A 20596-nucleotide genomic window follows, 5' to 3' on the forward strand; every position below is an offset into this window, starting at 1 on the left:
AGGGGCATTTGGGGGCGACCTGGCCAACAGCGGGGGCAGTTAGGGGTGATCAGGCCTGCACGCATAGTCAGTGAGGGGCGATCAGGCTGGCGGTGGAGGGGGCAGTTAGGGGCAACCAGGTAGGCAGGCAGGGTGAGCGATTAGGAGCCAGCGGTCCAGGATTCTGAGAGGAATGTCCGACTGCCGGTTTATGCCTGATCCCTGGGATTGGGCCTAAACCGGCAGTCAGACATCTCCCACGGGGTCCCAGATTGGAGAGGTTGCAGGCTGGGCTGAGGGGAGCCTCCCACCCCACCCCTGTGCATGAATTTCATGCACTGGTCCTCTAGTAGTGTATAAAATTAAAGGAATATATGTATATTAATCATAATCCTTTCACCAAATTCATGATTTTAATTTGTGCATGTCTTCTTCTAGTCCCCATCCATATAGTTTGCATTGTTTTACAGTTGTAATGAGAACATTGATACATCTTGATTTTTGCCTTTTCAAATTATATATATATTTTTTATGTTTACCTTGCCACTGTGTGGCTGCATATTAAACATTTAGATATTTTTCCTGGTTTTTTATTATAATAGTGCTACAGTGTCTATTTTTTATATAGCTCAGACATGTTTATTTTTTTTTGAATCATTACCTCGAGTCAGGGATTGAGAAGTCGTTCATATGTGTGTTGAGCATAGCGATTAAGAATGTAGGTTTTAGAAGTAAACTTGGCTTTGTTACTTGGTAATCTTGTGGCTTTGGTTGAAACCACTCCGAGCTGTTTCCCTCATCAATAAAATGGAGCACATACCTGCCCAACGTTACAGCTCTGAGCATTTAGGGTGATAGTGTATGTAGAGCGTTTAGCCTACGGTAACTGCCTAGTACGCATGAACTACTTGTGATATCTTTAAGGTTTTGAATAATTATTTCCAAGGAATGAGCTCCTCTAGAATGTTTTATTAGAATATAATTTAATGTGGCAGACTTAGAAGTTTATCCTGTGTCCTGAGGTAACCATGATTTGTGTTTTCTGAAGCCAAGGGAGAAAGCAGGCTTTTGTCTGCTTTTCATTGCATCCTGCTCAGTTTGTGTGTGTGTTTGAGAAGATAAGTTGCAGCTTAGATAACTGAGCTGAACGTAAAGCTCATTTGAATGACATGCCTCAACTGGAGGCAGACAGCCCTGATTAATTCTAGATGCCTTGACATCTTCCAGGCAAGTTTCCCTGCTAATACTGTTAATGTAAGTTGTTAGACCTACAACGTGTTGTATCTTCTCTTTTGAGTGTTATTTGTAGCATGTAACTGATTATGAAAGAAAAAAATGTTAGCTATTTCAGTTCAAGTTATCTTTGGAAAGTACAGACTTTTCATGTTCTATCCATTTAGAATATTTCCCTGATTCTGCCGTCTCAATGCATTTCTCCTTTTTCAGGACCTTATTTCTGACACTAATTAATGATAATTGTTAAGGGGGTTAGGTTAGTAATTTTTTCCTTTATATTTTTGTCATTTGTTGAATGAAATGATCTTTTTCAAAACTACTTCTAAGTCTGAATTTTTGCATCCTCTTTTATGTAAATTACTCCTTTCAGTATTAAAAAGTAACATTAGAGAGCATGAGTAGCCTTTTGGCCTCATTTGCTGTCCTTTTCCTAATGGTCTCTTGTATGTCTTTCATGTCAGAACACACTCTTGCAGCAGCTGGGAGTTGCTCCTTTTTCTGAGGGCCCGTGGCCCTTGTACATCCACCCTCAAAGCCTCTCTGTACTGTCACGCCTCCTGCTCATCTGGCAACATAAAGCCGCTGCTCAAGGTGACCCTGATGTCCCTGAATGCCTTAAAGTTTGGGACAGGTAAGAAAATGCCAGAGGAGCCCTGTGGAGAAGATTATTTACTTTTTCTTTGTAGTGAATCTGTGCCTCTGAGGATGTTCTCTGATGTTAGTGTTGAAAGTGGTGAAGGTGGAGGAGTGTGTTTCTGAGGGAGAGGGTTGGGGGAAGATGTACTGTTTAAAAGACAGAAGTACATAAACTATGGTCTAGAAACAGAATTCCTTCAGCCAGGAAGGGATTTGGTTGCAGTTATGAGATAGAACCTAAATCATGAACGTAACCAATTTTATCCTGACCTGGTTTTTTGAGAGGGAACAGGGAAGCCAACTCTGTCTGTGGTTATATTGCTTTCAGCATGAAACCACTGAGAGTGACTCGCAGTCTTTTTTGGACAACTTTTAAAGAATTTTTTTACTTGGGGGAAGCTCAGATTAATTATCTAAATCCTCTTTAGATGGACCTATATTTGCATTTTTGTTTACGTGGTTAGGAGTCTTCAAAGCAGTTTATTATCCTAAAAGGCTTTGCTTTTCCTCTTTTTACGATCAAATAATTCTAATGTTGGATTGAAGAAATCATAAACCCCTCAAATGCCAAAGACCCTACATTTTTCCTGGTGGAATCTTGCAAAAAGGCCAGGAGGTAGTGGGGGGAATGTGAGGGGGAAGCCCTTATTAAAACACAAATCTCTGTTCTGATAGCCAAAGGCAGCAGGAACAGTTGGCTACGTTTATTCCTTTTTTGCATAAAAGCTCTTCCAACAAGTTCTGAATAGCAGAGGTTTGAGTTATTTTAGACTATTATTATGCATTGATTAAACCTGTACCATAAACTAAAAAAATTAAACTCTAGAATCAAAGTATAGGGCAAAGTAATAATTGTTTTTACCTGACCAGATTTGTTAATTTAAAAAAAAATCACCACCTTTTGGGAGTTGGCAGTTCTTGCCATTGTCACAAATGGCTGGGCTGGTGTTAATATTCCTGTGGCCTCCCTAGACATTGCTGAAGGTTCTTGTGGATCCATCTGGCTTTTTTGTAGCCAAGATTTAGTTTTTTCTTTACATGTGGCTTTTTGTCTTCCTCAATTTGCTATCTTTTTTTTTTTTTTAAATATTTTATTGATTTTTTACAGAGAGGAAGTGAGAGATATAGAAAGTCAGAAACATCGATGAGAGAGAAGCATTGATCAGCTGCCTCCTGCACATCTCCCACCGGGGATGCGCCCGCAACCCAGGTACATGCCCTTGGCCGGAATTGAACCTTCAATTTGCTATCTTAATGCCTGGATTTAACTCTTCGAGCAATTAACATTGTAACACTTTGGGGATGTTCTAATTTTTTCCCCAAATGGACATATTCTCCTTTTCTCTGGTAGGTTTTTGTTGACAATGAAGCAGAATGCCTTGCAAGGGGTGGTGCCCAGCGAGACAGAAGACTTGAACGTAGAACACCTGCAGCTGCTCCTTCTCATTTTCCACAACTTCACTGAGAAAGGCCGGCGGGCCATATTGGTCCTTTTTGTGCAGATCATCCAGGAGCTGAGTGCCAACATGGAGGCCCAGATGCGCTCTGTGCCTCTCATTCTGGCTCGCCTTCTTTTGATCTTTGATTATCTGCTTCACCAGTACTCCAAGGCCCCGATGTATCTGTTTGAGCAGGTATGATGGACATACTCTTTTTGCTTTACTAGCTGTTACTGAGAGTGTTTTCTTCTTGAGTTACATGATATCAGCCAAAACGACCTGCTCAGTTTATGTTTAAGGTGTTCATTGTGGTATGCATTTGAGTAGCCTTAGGAAGACCACTAGGACTTGTGTTTGTGCACTCACACTATGTTTAGCCAGAAGCAATAAATGTAGCTGACTTGATTTGATGCGTTTGTTAGAAGTGGATTATAGGCTCTGTTCACAGGTGTCTTTCTTTGACTTAACCTTGCTTTGTCTAGCAAGCACAGTACCCTGAGCATCAGCCCTTAGTGAATATCTGTTAGTGGTTGAATAATGGTCAAGGAGTAAATTTTATGGTTCGGTGAATTCTTCTGTAGGAATCCAAAATGAGGATGGAAGGGCCAGTTAAGGATTATTATACTCAGCATTTCTTAAAATGTTTCATTTTACTCCAGCAAAAAGATGCCCCCCAAAAGAAGTCACTGAAAAATCTGAAGATTTTATTTTAGTTATGAATTCCTTAAACTTTGATGCATCAGTGTACATCATGCCTGGAGTGAGAAGCAGATGGCAACTGTGCATTCTTCTTACTTTGAGTATTTGTTTTAAAAGGTGCAGCATAACCTGCTCAGTCCTCCTTTTGGTTGGGCAAGTGGATCCCAGGACAGCAACAGCCGCCGGGTGACCACCCCCCTCTATCATGGTTTCAAAGAAGTAGAAGAAAACTGGTCCAAGCATTTTTCATCAGGTCAGACAAAAGACTGTCAATAAGAAACTGAGTTATTGGTTCTCATGGGCAGGAGACTCCTTGAGGATCTTTGCTCATTAGTTTGTCTATTGCCTTGGGTGACAAGTATCTATAGATTCAAAACATTTTCAGAAATAGATGCTCACATCTCCAGCATTTATTTTAAAACAAAACACACACACACATTGAGACACAAGAATTAGAGTCCTTTTGTCTGCCACTCTAGATGATTAAATTTAATATCTCTTTGGATGTGGTTCTAACTCACAGGCTAAATTCCTTTTGGGTCAATATTCAGAAAATAATGGGAGTCATGACATTCTGTGTGATATTCCTCGATGCCCATTCTTTTGATAAGGTGCCTCTTGTGTGCATTTTTTAGTATGAGTTTGCTCTTATCATGAGGATTGTGAGATGTGTAGAGTATTCTGTGGAAATGTTCAAGTGTTCGTATGAATTTACTATCATTTGGATCTCTTATTAGTCCCTTTGGTATTGGGGAAATAGTATTTAACTTTAAGGTAGTAGTCAGTCTAATGATACAATTTTGTTGATGAGCTTGGTAATAGAGCATGTTAGTTAACTCGTAAGTAGTAGTTCTTATCTGGGGGTGATTGTGCCCCCACTGCCAAAGGAGATATTGGGCAGTGTCTGCAGACATATTTAGTTGTCACAACTGGGAGGCTGCTCCTGGTATTTAGTGGATAGAAGCCAGGATGGTGCCAAACATTCTACAGTCTGCAGAACCGCCTCCTATAGTGGAGTTATTTGGCCCAAAATGTCAGTAGTGCCACGGTTGGGAAACCCTGTTCCAAAGTGTTTCTTGGTTTTTACATTTTACACTTACTGAACAGAGTTGAGAATAAAATACTTTTTTTAATAAGCACATTATTTTTCAGATGCTGTGCCACAGCCCAGATTCTACTGTGTCCTGTCCCCAGAAGCCTCAGAGGATGATTTGAACCGACTCGATTCTGTGGTACCAGGAATTTTAAAACCCCATTGTACCTGCGGGTCAGATGGTTTCCACCAAAAGCAGTCTGTCGGGGGAAAGGGAATGACTGTATGTAATGAGGGAATTTGGTCTGTGTTAAGCTTTGAGCTTATTCTAAAAGGACAATGCTATTTTGAGGTTTATTGGCTGGGCTCCAGTTTTGCTATAGGGGATGTCCTTCTTGGTGGTTGACACCTCTGACATGTGATTCCTGAAGACTTTTAGCATTTTCACATGCCAGTATTTTAATGGATAAACATAGTTGCCTTATTCTAAAGCTGACAATGGCTTATATGAGGGCCCTGAGTGGGAATCTTTCTGTAATAAGAAATTATTAATCAGAATTAGATGAACTCTTTTGTCAATCATGAGGTTAAACGATAGTGTAAGTAGTAGGAAAAAAATATTTCCAAAAATAATAAATGATTTTCTTGGTATTAGGCATGTGATGTTCTCTTCTCCAAGCTTGTCAGTTATGATGAGCTTTATACTGCCCTGACATCCCTGCTTGCAGCTGGTTCCCAGCTTGACACGGTCAGGAGAAAGGAAAACAAGAATGTTACAGCGCTGGTAAGACCATGGAAGCCTCGGCTGGTTATGAAGTTTGGTCTTTGTTTGATAATTGGTAGCAGTTCTACCAGAAATTTCCTTCAGTCTTTCTATGTCATTATTTATCTTAGAGATAATTTTGTCATTTGTTAGCATTGGGAAAATTGTGACTTTGAGAGTTAACGCAACCTAAGTATTACATATCCTGTGAGTGCTTAATGGGTGATACCGAAAGCCTCACACTTGAACTTTTTCTGTGGTCACAGCAAGGTGTCTCTCTCTCTCTCTCTCTCTCTCTCTCTCAGCCTTAACAGCAATCAGGCCACAGAAAAGGCCACAGATTGTGGGCCTGCCAAGGGGAATGTCCTGCTCTCTTTTAGTTACTTGTTAAATGGTTGGGAGAGCCCAGGTTGTCTCAGAGCAGCTTGTTTGGCCTGTGAAGTGTGCAGAATAAGGTGCAAATTATTTGTATGTGCTTTCACGTTTTCTGCTTTATTATTAGATACATTCTCTAGAACGACTTGAGAGCCAAATCTCAGTTGAAAATCAGGACTGTTCTGCTTTGAGAGTTGTGTTTGGAGCAGTTCTTACCATTAGGGAGACCTTGAGGCAGTGCTACTACTTTATTGACTGCTCTTTTTCCTTCTTCCAGGAGGCCTGTGCCCTTCAATATTACTTTTTGATACTGTGGAGGATCCTAGGAATTTTACCACCATCAAAGACCTACATGAACCAGCTGGCCATGAACTCACCTGAGATGAGTGAATGTGACATCTTACACACTCTGCGGTGGTCTTCTCGCCTGCGGATCAGCTCCTATGTCAGCTGGATAAAGGTACCACAGTGGAATGTAGAGCTTGCTGCTAAGAAATAATATTCAAAGCCAGTGTTCTCTGTGCTGTTGGGAACTTTTAAATGTAAAGTAATGAAAACTTCAGACTCTGTCTATATTGATCTCCTGAACACTTTTTCTTGCTGTCCAAATAGGATCACCTTATCAAACAGGGAATGAAGGCCGAACACGCTGGTTCTCTGCTAGAACTGGCTTCCACTAAGTGCAGTTCGGTGAAGTACGACGTTGAAATTGTAGAGGAATACTTTGCTCGACAGGTGTGTGTATTTTGGATTCATAGTGACTGAATTTGGCTTTTGCCACACAGCCCTTTGCCACAACTAATTAATATCTTGTTATTTTTAAAGATCTCATCATTCTGTAGCATCGACTGTACCACCATCTTGCAGCTCCATGAAATTCCTAGTCTGCAGTCCATCTACACCCTTGATGCTGCTATCTCGAAGGTCCAAGTCTCCTTGGATGAGCACTTCTCCAAGATGGCTGCTGAGACTGATCCTCATAAGTCATCTGAAATCACCAAGAATCTACTCCCGGCTACACTACAGCTCATTGATACCTATGCGTCATTCACTAGGTGTGATGGGCTGCCTGCCTGGAGGTGGCAGAAAGGGAGAGTTTAGATCCTTGGGTGGTTTACTAGTACTTTCTTCAGGAGCCTGAAAATTCCAAAAATTGAACTTTGTAGTTCTAAGTACTGTTCACTCTTCAGATCCTCAATGATTCAGAATTTTGTTGGTTTTGTTTTTATCAACTTAGATTTTTTTCTTTTCTTTCTTTTCTAATATGAAGGGGTATCTGATGAGGGATTTTTGAATAGTTCAGTAAGAATCAAGAGAAAGTTTAATTCTTATAAGTCTTTAAATGTTTTCTAGCATTTTACTTGTAAGATACAAAGAAAGATAATGTAATTTTTCCAAGCATGGTCATTTCTTCCATTATTTACTAAGATGAAGCTCTTTAAATGCTCTTTAAATTTTATGGTATGTAGTTAGAGAAACAAATTTTTAATGAGTTTGAGTATATTAAAATTCAACGCTTTCTAATAAGCATGGCAAATCACATGCCATGTAGATTTGTTTGCTCTTAATGATGTCTAAATATTTTGGAATTCATTTTCAGTGTATAAAAATTAGGAGTTTATTCACAAATCAAAATTTCTGGCCTTTTATGTTGAAAGAGCTGGCAGAACTGGGCCTGACTTGCCACGGATCAGTAACAAACCAGAGCTGAGGAGTGACCACTCTTGTAGCGTGCTCACTGGGCACACGGGTTTTAAGCTTATTCCCTTTTTCTGGTCCCTCTAGGATTTCATTATTCAGCTCCTATTCTATCGGGCTTTTATGTTAAAAGGGACTTGGGTCTTTGTGAAACTTAACTAATGTGTTTTAATGTGAATGCCTTCCAGTAGAGGACTGTTGCTTGAGGCAAACTTTTGGACAAATAAATATGAAGTAAACATAAATAATAAATATGAGAGCTTGCTGTGTGCCAAGTGGCTTTCTAGGTGCTGGTGTATAGCAGTAGCAGAGCTAGGGCTCTTCCTTCTGAGAACTTACGGTCTTTAATCTGGCCCATTAGGCCAATAATTTCAAAATGGAACTGTTAGTAGATGTTCCTGGGCAAGTGAGTTTGGGAAGTGCTAGATAAATAATATTTAACAGTTTTTAAAACTTCTCAGAGACTTTATATATTTCCAATCTTCCAAGGCCAGGGGGAGAGGGGTTGATACAGTATTCACTATTTCCTGAACTCATTTATACTGGAATTGTGCTTTGGGAACATTTGAGAGGATGGGATGTTCTTTGGGAAAGTTACCCATTGGAATTCTTATGAGACCAGAAAGGGGCAAGAGCTGTCCACTATATTTAACAGATTAGGAAATGGGTACAGGTTGTTCAGAGTTAGTTTCTCCTAACTACAATGGGAGTAGATTCCTTCGGCTTTTACATATCCCCCGTTTTCTCTTCAGAGCCTATTTGCTACAGAACTTTAATGAAGAAGGATCCACTGAGAAACCTTCCCAGGAGAAATTGCACGGCTTTGCTGCTGTTCTGGCTATTGGCTCTAGTAGGTGCAAGGCAAACACTCTGGGTAAGTGAATGTGTTTTTGCATAATACTGTTACTACAACCAGTACTGCCACTTCCTTCCCTCTCGACCTGTCTGCTGGCATTTTCCATTTATTGGAACCTTTCTGTGCATCAAGCACTGACAGGTTTATTGTTTTAGATCTTCACAGTAACCCTGTAAGTGTTGGTATCATCCCCTTCTACTCATAAGGAAACTGAGGCTTAGAGAAGTTATTTGCCCCTAAACCTGTATCTTTGCAAGGGTTAGAGCTGGAATCCAAACCAAGATAAGTTGGTTCTAAAGCATCAGGCTGTTTTGTGAGCACAGACCTTTGTTCTTTTTTTCAGTTATAGAAATTAGGAAGACGAGCAGACTATTGTTTCATGCTTGGGAAAACCTTCCCTGACCTAGGAATGATCTGGTAGAAATTTAGGATGGGGAATCAAAAGAACTGGAGTTAAGTACAGTAGTTACCCTTTAAAATTTCCAGCCATTTGTCCCTGGCCGGTTTGGCTCAGTGGATAGAGCGTCAGCCTGCAGACTCTCAGAGGTCCTGGGTTCGATTCTGGTCAAGGGCACATGCCTGGGTTGCAGGCTCGGTCCCCAGTGGGGGTGTGTAGAAGGCAGACAATTAATGATTCCCTCTCATGATTGATGTTTTTATCTCTTCCTTTCCCTTCCTCTCTGAAATCAATAAAAATATATTTAGAAAACAACTTCCAGCCATTTGTATTTTCCTGAATTTCAAACTTTAAATGCTTTGGATGTTCAAATATTCTCACTTTAGAAATTAAATTTTACTACTTCCTTGAATGCTGTTCTTTATGATTTCTACCCTTAAGATTATCTTAAGGGTAAAAGGGATCAAAGCAACACTTATTTGTAGAAGGTATAGCAGAAGTTTAATAGTGATTTTAGTCTAAGTTTTAATGACCTACCTTTTCTTTGCATCTTGTTTCCAGTTTTCTGCTTTACTTACACGATTAGAAAGTGAATATGGTGGGAAATAAAAACCTTACATTTGAGATTAAGCAGTTAGATAGTTCTTGGACATAATATCGCTATTGAACTATCCATCCAAGCCAGCGGTTCTCAACCTGTGGGTCGCAAACAATGAAAATACATCCTGCATATCAGATATTTACATGACAATTCATAACAGTAGCAAAATTACAGTTATGAAGTAGCAACGAAAATAATTTTATGGTTGGGGGTCACCACAACATGAGGAACTGCATGAAAGGGTCGTGACATTGGGAAGGTGGAGAACCACTGAAAGCTATCTTAGGAATTATTTTGACAGCTTGAGCTGTGATAGTTCTTTTCTGCCTTTGGGCCTGGCTTTTAAGATGCTGTGCCGTATTCTTTTTCTCTAGTGATGACTCCTTGTCCTTTTTGTGGCCACCAGGTCCAACACTGGTTCAGAATTTGCCATCATCAGTGCAGAGTGTGTGTGAGTCCTGGAACAACATCAGCACCAATGAATTTCCCAACATCGGATCCTGGGTGAGTGTCTGTCTCTCCAGGAAGCATTAACCCATCTGTGTTCTGTCTTATTCTATAGGCTGAAAGTAGCTACCAAGGGATCTTAGTATGCTCCAATAGTATTTGCTGTGGCTAAATCACTAATCAAAGTCTTGCATTATCCATATGGGACCCACGTGGTCTTTTGCTAAGAAATGTGTGTTCTTGTGTTACAGGACAGGCACTCTGTTACTCTGAGCCTCAGTTTCTTCATTGTTAAATGCAGATGTGAAATTAAGAATATTAAATGTAAGGTGCCTTGCACATGATCTAGCATGAATTCTCAGTAAATGTTAATTCTGTTTCCTTTCCTTTTTAGCTTATGTCAAAACCATGCTACTGTTGTTATAATTTTATGGGGTAGGTTTTAGGTTCTCTCGGCTTTTAGAAGACTGTTTACTCTTCTGTCAGTTTACTTGAACTTTGTGTATTCTCTACTCAGATTACCTCTTAACAGATTATTACAGTTCTTTGGAAAAGCCCAACTATTATAATCTTATTATCCCTGCTTTGTAATTGTGGCTTCAGTTTACATTACCTAGAGCTTGTAGTACAAGGATAATTAAGATATTTGTAATGGAGATCCAGATGCATTGCAAAATCTAGATCCTTCTCGGGTATTCAAGACAACAGTTTTCATGTTGTGAATATACAGTTGACCCTTGAACAACTGGCTTGAAATGTGTGGGTCCACGTATAGGAGGATTTTTCAGTTGGCCTATACAGTTCAATTTGGCATTGTTCAAGGATCAGTCCTGGTGTATGAGGAGGACTGACTGTAGTTATATACAGATTTTGGAATGCATGGGAGATCGGTGTCCCTAACCTCCAAGTTCATCAGGGCCAACTGCAGTATATTCTGGTGATTTGGAAAGTGATATTGGGCATTTTAACTTTTTATTAACTACATTTTAACTTTTAAAATATTAAATTAATTTTGTACTAACAAGTTTCTACCTGCTCCCTCCACTCGAGCAGCTTTCCTTCCCAGGATGTATAGTGTACACTGAAGAGAGCCATTGTCTGTAAACCTCAACAGTGCCTTAGTTTATGTCAGCTTCGTTTCTTTTTTTTCATGTGAGAATTTTATCCTGGGTAGGTAGATGGCCTGTCCATTCGTGTCTGTTTTGTCTCCATTCAGCGAAATGCCTTTGCCAATGACACCATCCCTTCAGAGAGTTACATCAGTGCTGTGCAGGCTGCTCACCTGGGAACTCTTTGTGGCCAAAGCCTGCCCTTGGCTGCTTCCCTGAAGCACACCCTCCTCTCTCTGGTCAGGTTGACTGGGGATCTTATTGTGTGAGTACTTACTGTGTAGCCTGAAGTGCTCTCTATGCCTGTATTCTGTCATAGCTAAAAAAAGGCATGCGTGTTTTTGAAAAAAAATCTACATAATAATGCCTTATGCATGTTTCTGTAGCTGAAAGCCTGGTGGGTTAGAATCTGAGCTTTCACCTAGAATGATTTTTAACTTGGTTCTGAAGGGCAGCAGAGTACTTCCTCCCCTCTCTGTATAGTATTTCAGAAAAAGCATGCTGGCTTTAGATCATACTGTGATTTGGAGGTGCTTCGGGTTTAAACTTTAAGGTGATAGTGATATATTTGAAATCAGATGTTTCTCTAGATCATTGTGGGAGGCACACACAGCCATTGGGGGTTAGGAATGGCCATGGAGGGACTATTTTGTCTTCCTGTACATAGGTCACAGGTAAAGTCCTATATCACATTGCCTTAAAAGTTAGCCAGATTCCTGACAGTTCTAGAAAAGTATCTGGAATGGGTTACTAGATTAGGTTTTAGTTAATTTTCTTTTCTAAATCTCAAAAAATACATCTTACTGTTTTAATAAATGAATTTTTCATATGGAAAAAAGTTTTGCTTCTGATATAACAATGACAAAAATGATATGGCATCTCTGTAAAAAACAACTATCAAGGGCAAAAAGACTGGACTAAGAGTCCTTCCCCTTATTAATGACTGAATTGCCCTATTTTCCCGTCCCCCCTTGCAGCATTTACTCACTAACTTGGCTCCGTTTTCTTTGTTGAAGTTGGTCCGATGAGATGAACCCGCCACAGGTAATCCGGACCCTGCTTCCCCTGCTGTTGGAGTCGAGCACTGAGAGTGTCGCTGAGATCAGTAGCAACTCCCTGGAGCGCATCCTGGGCCCCGCGGAGTCGGACGAATTCTTGGCTCGAGTGTATGAAAAGCTGATCACTGGTTGTTACAACATTCTGGCCAATCATGCGGATCCCAATAGGTGAGCCTGATTGAGGAGATCAGTCAGGTTCCTGTGACCTCCTACTCTCAGTGAAATGTACCAATACAGGCTCCTTTATGCCATTAATTATTAGCTTTTTATTGTGCCTTTAAACAGAAATTTCTATACTTGTGTGCACCGTTGTCGGCATGGGCATGAAAGTTATTTGGAATCCTCTTTTGTGATTAATTCTTATTAAACTTGAAGAAAATGGAAGGTTTAAATGTTCAGATTTGAAAACTTGAAATATTTCAACAGATGCTTATCAAGTGCTGTACTAGATGTGGTGAAGTATACAAAGAAACTGATAACATTTCTAATATTTTATGACCAGGCTTCTGAGATGGGTGGTCAGTGGAATTAGGTAGTTTGATAGCATTGTTTGGCTTTGATAGTTTAGGCCACGTTGATGTGGGCGAGTCATAAAGAACAGTTGAGTAAGTTATAGTTTTACCCTACTGAGAACTATATAACTAAAGGGTCTAAGTATTGGGATTTCCTTACTTTATGTTGTTGAGACCAGGATTTTTTTTTTTTTATCATGGGCTCTCCCGCACCCCCTTCCCCCCCACTTCACCCTTCTCCCTCCCGTCCACGCCGCCCACAGCTTCCCCACCTGTGCTCATGGGCCTGCTCCCGGCAAGGCTGTCCCCTACGATTCTGCCCTAGGACTTCAGCCCTTCTCCTTCTTCCTGAGCCCTTCCTCCCTCCCTCCCTCCCTCCCTTCCTTCCTTCCTTCCTGCCTTCCTTCCCTCCTTCCCTCCTCCCCCACCTCCTTCCATAACATCAATGGTCCTTTGGACTCTAAGCCATCAACTACATCAGTTATCTCAGATTTTAGGAATTTTTTGTTTTATTTTAATTTATTAAATATTGAGTACTTAATTGTGTGCTAGGCTTTTATGCTAAATTTTGACGAGACAAAATTGAATATTACCCTCAAGGTTTAGTCATAAACAAACTTTAGGCTTTTAAAAATAGGTATTAGAAGGACATTGAAACAGACCTCCTTTTTGGTAGTTAATTTTTCTTTTTTATCCACAGTGGACTGGATGAATCCATCTTGGAGGAATGTCTCCAATATTTGGAAAAGCAACTGGAAAGCAGCCAGGCTCGTAAAGCCATGGAAGAATTCTTCTCTGATAGGTGAGCTGAAGTTTGTTTTATTCAGTGAGCATTTTTTGAATGTCTCCCGAAAGCAAGGAACTATCTATGTTGATTTAGGTATTCTTTCTCAAGGAGTACTTTAAGGACTGCTTAGGTGTGCAAACGGTATCTTGGGGAGGACTTAGGTTAATGGCTGACTCCTTGAGGTTATTGATGAGGAGTTGACTTCTTGAACACCCTGTGTGTTGACTCACAAATGACCAGTTCCCCTAGAGGAGATGAGATTGTGAAGAAATAGAAATGGAAATTAATGTGCTTCTTTCCTTTTTTCCCTTTCTGCCTCCCAGTGGAGAACTTGTGCAGATCATGATGGCAACAGCCAATGAGAACCTCTCTGCTAAATTCTGTAACCGAGTTTTGAAATTCTTCACCAAACTCTTCCAGCTCAGTGAGTGACAGCTTTTAGTAATCTTCTTATGGGAACTTTGATGTCTGGCTAATACTGTGCATTTCTTCTGCCCGAGTGTCACCATAGCATTAAAATGATAACAAGTGGAGCGAATCCCTCAGAAAGTTCAGAAGGAAGTAGACAGCTTGCTTAAAGCCTTTCCCCTTTACTGGCTCACAATTTGCACCTTCCTTCCTCTCCCCTTGCCCTCCTTCACTGACCTTGGCCTCTCCGTCTGTCCCCAGCTGAGAAGAGCCCTAACCCGAGTCTTCTGCACCTCTGTGGCTCTCTGGCACAGCTGGCTTGCGTGGAGCCTGTGCGTCTCCAGGCCTGGCTCACCCGCATGACCACATCGCCTCCCAAAGATTCTGATCAGCTGGATATGATTCAGGAGAACCGGCAGCTGTTGCAGTTACTGACTACATACATTGTTCGGGAAAACAGGTAGAACAATTGCATTTTTGTAACGTAGCCCTAACGACTCCAGAAATATGTTGAGAGATTTTGCAGTGATCTTTTTTTCAGGCATCAGCCAGTATTTTCAGTGACTCCAAAGCTCCCTTCGCTAGAGTTAAGGAATCTAGTAGAGCTCCTTGCTTTTTGTCATGGAAAAACTTTTGCAGTGACTTGACTTGTTGGTTGTAACGTAGGTGAAAGTTTTCTGCTTTAGGAGCCCAAGTCCAAAGTATATATAGTCATGCATTTAATGTTTAATATAAGACTTTCCTTAATTACTCTTACGAATTCAGAGGTAGATGGAGTCAGATTCCTGTTGACTACTCACCAATTTGCTGTTTCTTCCTCCCAGCCAAGTTGGGGAAGGTGTGTGTGCTGTGCTTCTGGGTACCCTGATCCCCATGGCAACAGAGATGCTGGCCAACGGTGATGGAACTGGTTTTCCTGAACTCATGGTTGTGATGGCCACCCTGGCCAGTGCAGGTCAAGGTGCTGGCCATCTTCAGCTTCATAATGCTGCTGTGGACTGGCTAAGTAGATGGTAAGGTGATGAAATTGGAGGAACCCATCCATACGTTACAACACTGCTTGCTCTTAGATAAAAGGGGATAACTAATTGTAGGTTATTTTCTTTGTAGCTCAGAATGAGTATAAAAGAAACTTGAATCCCCCCCCACCCCTTTTTTTTGTTAATCCTCGTCCAAGGCTATTTTTTCCATTGATTTTTAGAGATAGTGGAATGGGGGAGGGGAGGTTGCAGAGAGAGAAACATTGGTGTCAACACATCTATTGGTTGCCTTCCTCATGCACCCCGATTCGGGCCGGGGATCAAACTTGCAACCCAGGTACGTGCTCTTGACCAGGAATTGAACCCATAACACTTTGGTGCATGGGTCAGTGGTCCAACTATTGAGCCACACCAGCCAGGGCTTGAATCCCTACCCTTTTTTTTTTTTTTGAATCCCTGCCTTTTTATCAATAACTCTGTTCACTTTAGACTTCATCTTCACTGTTTTTAAGTAGGGTTTTCTGTTCATTATTCCTAGGAGAAGTCTTGGGGAAAAGTGTACTAAGTGTCAGTGATAAGGCCAGAGCACCACAGACCTCTGATTATCTACGTAGTTTTCTAAGGATGCCTTTGCTTCATAGTGTCTACAACTTGATGCAAGATTTATGAAGATGCTTCCTTTCTTTGGTTCATCTGATTTTGTGTCCTCTCCCCCTTTTTCCTTTCTTGGGATAGCAAGAAGTACCTGTCACAGAAGAATGTGGTTGAAAAACTGAATGCCAATGTAATGCATGGAAAGGTAAGAAAACTGAGGAGTGACAACAGTCAGCAAGTGACAATTCTGTCTGTGTCAGGTGGAAGTCTCTCCTTTCTGTTGGCTCTGTCCCTGAACAGCCTACAGAGGAAGAGGCTACAAGTTTCAAAGACCTAGAAAAATGTAATTGCAAACTGCATGCCCTTTAACACCTTTTGGGCGGCAGAATCCTTAAAACATAGTGAACTCCAGCTATTTTTAGATACTGCTGTGCTGTGGAACACTGTCTCCTGCCCTGCATTGCCTCCATCTGCTCTGAGGGGGTGTTCTCTGGGGTTACAGACCATCTCTTCAGCTCCAGTCTAGATACTAGGATGGTTTACTTTGCCTGAGGGTTCAGGTCACTGTGCTGAGAAAATGGTTTGAAACTGACAGAAATCTTACATTCAGGCATTCCCCAAACCCTCACCCCTCAATTCATGAAGCTGGCATAGGAAGCTAATGGCCAACCACCACGACACCATTCTTTTCTCCCTCTTTTCTTGCTAATCTTTATCCTTTCAGCTCTGAACTGTCTGTGCAGAGTGAGGAACTGAGAAATCTGAGGCTTTGATGCCAGACTGTTGAGTTTTTTAGGCAAGAACTACCTGCAAAGGGTGCTGGAAATTTTTCCACTTGACCACTGAAGCTGTTTCTCCTCTACTGCATTGATTTAAAACCAGTAATTTAAGTGTCTTTTACTTATGGTTAAAAGATGCTAATAAGAACCTAGTCATACTTTTAATCTAGTCTTTTCTTGAATATTTGTCTTCATTTTTCTCCCTTTTCCTTATTTCAATTTTATTTCATTTTATAATATTTTGTAAAGACTTATCTTTGTGCTTAAGAATAAATGAATACACAGTAATTCAGTGCAATTTATTGACCAGCTATATGTGATCATAGTGCTAAGAGTTGGAGAAATGGATAATTAAAGTATTTTTTTTCTTTTATACCATTCCTCTGAAATTGAACTTTATTAGGAAAAGCTTGACAAAACATAGTTTATATTATAATGAAATATGGCGGACTAAGGCTTCTATGGTGTGGTGTTCTTTTCTTGTAGCATGTGGTCGTTCTGGAGTGCACATGCCATATTATGTCTTACTTGGCTGATGTCACCAATGCATTGAGCCAGAGTAATGGTCAAGGCCCAAGTCACCTCTCGATGGATGGGGAAGAACGGGCCATTGAGGTGGACTCAGACTGGGTGGAGGAGCTGGCAGTGGAAGAGGAAGACTCCCAGGCTGAGGATTCAGTAAGTACCAAGGGACCCATAGAGGAATTCCTGACTGGCACTTGCAGAGCTCACACTAACAGGCCCATACCCGCTCTCCCAGCCGTGAGCTTCAAAACTCTTTATAGTCCTATAGCTTTCTCCCAGTTTATGTGATTAATGCCAGAATGCTTCTCCAGGCCTGCGGAGCAAGCTGTCGGGACCTAATTTCTTGGGGGAAAGGACTATTTAATAAACATATGCTGCCTTCCATGCAGAGTCAGTAATTCTGCTATTCCTTAGTTTTTGCATCCAAAATGGAGTTTCTGGGATGAGTTCTTCATGGGAATGGTGTGAGTCCCCTAGTAGAGAAAGCATACGATTTCTCTTTTTCTTAACCACAAACTCTAAGGTCTCACCTGACATTGTAGCACATGTAGAGCCTGCAAGCCATTTCCTAGAGTCAATTATTTATATAGGCTGTATTTTTCTGGGTGTCTGGAGGGATATAGGTCTGATTAAAAGGTCTTATTATCTTTGAAGGATGAAGATTCTCTTTGCAATAAACTCTGCACTTTTACCATCACTCAGAAAGAATTCATGAACCAGCATTGGTAAGAGTAGTTCTTTTTACGTGACGGTTTGCTAGGCCTTGATTGTTGGGACTTCTGAGCTCATTTGCTGGTTCTTGTTCTTTGTAGGTACCACTGCCACACCTGCAAAATGGTGGATGGGGTGGGGGTGTGCACAGTATGTGCCAAGGTATGCCACAAGGATCACGAGATTTCCTATGCCAAATACGGATCCTTCTTCTGTGACTGTGGAGCCAAGGAAGATGGCAGCTGTTTGGTGAGAGATTGGAGCATTCTCTGGGCTAAAAAGGGCAGCTTGTTGGTGACATGGGAATGCTTCAGCCAAACTGGGAAATTCTCATGTCACCTTCCTGGTGATCTGGGTCTAGGAGTAAATTCTGATTCTGTCACTGATCATGGCTTAAGCACTTCACTTAGACTGTTAGAACTTCCAGGGTCATTTGAGATCTTGCAACTTTTTTCTAAGATCCTCTCCATAATTTCAGATTATAATCAAGACCAGGTGCTCTACATAATTTTTCGATATTAGGTGAATACCATGAAGATCAGAATTCAGGCCTTTGGATCTTTTAAGTGGCTAGCCAATTTCTCCTTTGGGTCAGATTTCCCTCCAGGATCTTAGGCAGTATTTCATCTGTGCTTGTGGCGAGAGCTTAGGGCCTCTGATGTTTTCTGTCCCCAGGCGCTGGTGAAGCGAACACCTAGCAGTGGCATGAGTTCCACCATGAAGGAGTCAGCATTTCAGAGTGAACCCAGGGTTTCAGAGAGCCTGGTGCGCCACGCCAGCACATCCCCAGCTGACAAGGCCAAAGTCACCATCAGCGATGGCAAGGTTGCTGATGAGGAGAAGCCTAAGAAGAGCAGCCTGTGCCGCACAGTGGAGGGCTGCCGGGAGGAGCTGCAGAACCAGGTGGGCTCTGATGGCACCCGGCACCGTGGGCAGAGGGCGGAGCCTGGCAGGTGGTTCACTAGCAAACAATGGACAAGGCTGTTTTTGCAGCTCCACTGGTGGGACTTGGAGCTATTTCCTCTTTCTCTTATTTCCACAGTGTGAATAAATGGTATGTGTTGTCAGGCATACCTGTTAGGGAAGGATGTATCACTGAGTATTATGGGAGTTTGTGTGAGGGTAGTTTTTAGTTGTGTAATACACTAGAGCACCCCTTCTCGGCCAGAGTTCCTCATCTGAAGCATAGAATACAGAACATGATTTGAGTGATTATTTTGTCAGTTTTCCTAAGGATTGTACATAACTAGAACCATTCTAGTTTCACAGGAGAGAAGTTAACTAATTATGCATGATGGACATGATCGAGCTTTAGGGTATCTACATGAGACTCCTGGTTTAGAAGGATTGCTCTAGAGCAGTGGTTCTCAACCTTTCTAATGCCGCCACCCTTTAATACAGTTCCTCATGTTGTGGTGACTCCCAATTTCATTGTTACAAATTGAACATAATTAAAGCATAGTGATTAATCACAAAAACAATATGAAATTATATTTGTGTTTTCCGATGGTCTTAGGTGACCCCTGTGAAAGGGTCGTTCGACCCCCCTTTGGGGGTCGCGACCCACAGGTTGAGAACCACTGCTCTAGAGTTAATAGCATAGTAACATACGGTTTAGAATCAAATCCAGTATTATGGAGGGAGTGAGATGATTCTCCATAATGGATTCTGAGGGTAGATACTGGCAAGATTATTATGATGAGTATGACCCATTATTTTTCTTTCTTTCTTTTTTTTTTTTTCATTTGTGTATTTGGATTTTTCTCAGGCCAATTTCTCCTTCGCTCCTCTCGTGTTAGACATGCTCAATTTCCTCATGGATGCCATTCAGACCAACTTTCAGCAGGCTTCTGCCGTGGGGAGCAGCAGCCGGGCTCAGCAAGCCCTCCGAGAGCTGCATACAGTGGACAAGGTGGTTGAGATGACAGACCAGCTCATGGTGAGTGTCAGGGTCAGGATACTTAGATGCCAAAGTGTGCTAAGTACTCTAAGAAATATCCTTAGAATAGTTGATCCCTGACCATTTAGAACTTAGAACCTAAGGTACCATGACATCCAGTGTGAAAATCAGCATGTGAGGTGTGTATGCTAAAGAAATCATTTGGAGTAAGTCCCCTTTTCAGTTCATAGAAGTATATGAATTGCCATGATGTGAAGATCTTCATTTGGAGAATTATAATATAAATTTCTTCTGTATATACAATAGAGAACCTCCTTATTGTATCTTATCCCCTAAGGCTCACCTGGGTTGCAAAAATACTGTTTGTCCTCTTTTGCTTTAGGTAACTTTCCTTTAGTTCTTCATGTGGCATGGGTTTTAAGTTGTAAGTGAGTATCCACTTTAAAACCAGTGCTCAGCACTGACTATAGGACTTCCAGTGGGTCTGCATGGCCTCTTTGGAAGCGCAAAAATAAATGACGGGCATGACTAGGTCTCGCAAGGTGACTGTTTCTAAGGAAAAAATTCTCATTTGGAAATCCCCACACATACTTACACACATGTATTTTATTAAAAATCAGTTACAGGTTTACACAATGGTTACACAGCAGTGTAAAAATGTTTCTGAATCCATGCCTTTAAGGTACCTGAATGTAAGACATACCTATGTGGTCCAGTATGTTTTTTTTCACTCTCAAAATAAACAAAAAAATAGTCACAGTTTTAGACCAGTGTTTTTTAAACTTCTAGATATGAAAGATGAAGCTAAAAAATATTGGGTGGTGTTGGAAACCCTAAAAGCTGCTGACTTTTCATTTTCCCTGCTTAGATCATTGAGAAAAAATTCATAGCATTATCTACACTAATAAAAGAGAAACATGGTAATTGGCATACAACCGCTACCCTTTTCATTGGCTAAACAGCGAGATATGCAAATTAACTCAGCCAAGATGGCGGCCAGCAGCCAGGCAGCTTGAAACTAACATGAGGCTTGCTTACCTCAGTGACTGAGGAAACCAACGTTCCCCGCCTGCG

At 41.2% G+C, this 20596-nt stretch overlaps 1 protein-coding gene across 1 annotated transcript in view; it reads left to right on the forward strand.

Moving 5' to 3' along the window:
- Positions 1 to 20596, forward strand: part of UBR4 (ubiquitin protein ligase E3 component n-recognin 4) — a gene marked incomplete at its 5' end in the record, with an annotated part of 124129 nt that overhangs the window by 27687 nt on the left and 75846 nt on the right. Inside the window, 22 exons of the mRNA XM_015565924.1 lie at positions 1677 to 1846; positions 3203 to 3485; positions 4107 to 4242; positions 5142 to 5221; positions 5678 to 5806; positions 6438 to 6620; positions 6773 to 6895; positions 6986 to 7215; positions 8611 to 8732; positions 10119 to 10216; positions 11376 to 11533; positions 12285 to 12494; positions 13539 to 13640; positions 13949 to 14049; positions 14295 to 14493; positions 14858 to 15046; positions 15749 to 15812; positions 16873 to 17064; positions 17566 to 17636; positions 17724 to 17871; positions 18298 to 18525; positions 19391 to 19561. Coding sequence (XP_015421410.1) covers positions 1677 to 1846; positions 3203 to 3485; positions 4107 to 4242; positions 5142 to 5221; positions 5678 to 5806; positions 6438 to 6620; positions 6773 to 6895; positions 6986 to 7215; positions 8611 to 8732; positions 10119 to 10216; positions 11376 to 11533; positions 12285 to 12494; positions 13539 to 13640; positions 13949 to 14049; positions 14295 to 14493; positions 14858 to 15046; positions 15749 to 15812; positions 16873 to 17064; positions 17566 to 17636; positions 17724 to 17871; positions 18298 to 18525; positions 19391 to 19561 — 3387 coding nt within the window. The remainder of the gene's footprint in view (positions 1 to 1676; positions 1847 to 3202; positions 3486 to 4106; positions 4243 to 5141; positions 5222 to 5677; positions 5807 to 6437; positions 6621 to 6772; positions 6896 to 6985; positions 7216 to 8610; positions 8733 to 10118; positions 10217 to 11375; positions 11534 to 12284; positions 12495 to 13538; positions 13641 to 13948; positions 14050 to 14294; positions 14494 to 14857; positions 15047 to 15748; positions 15813 to 16872; positions 17065 to 17565; positions 17637 to 17723; positions 17872 to 18297; positions 18526 to 19390; positions 19562 to 20596) is intronic.

The sequence above is a fragment of the Myotis davidii genome, unplaced genomic scaffold, assembly GCF_000327345.1.
Source record: "Myotis davidii unplaced genomic scaffold, ASM32734v1 scaffold299, whole genome shotgun sequence".
Classification (NCBI taxonomy): domain Eukaryota; kingdom Metazoa; phylum Chordata; class Mammalia; order Chiroptera; family Vespertilionidae; genus Myotis; species Myotis davidii.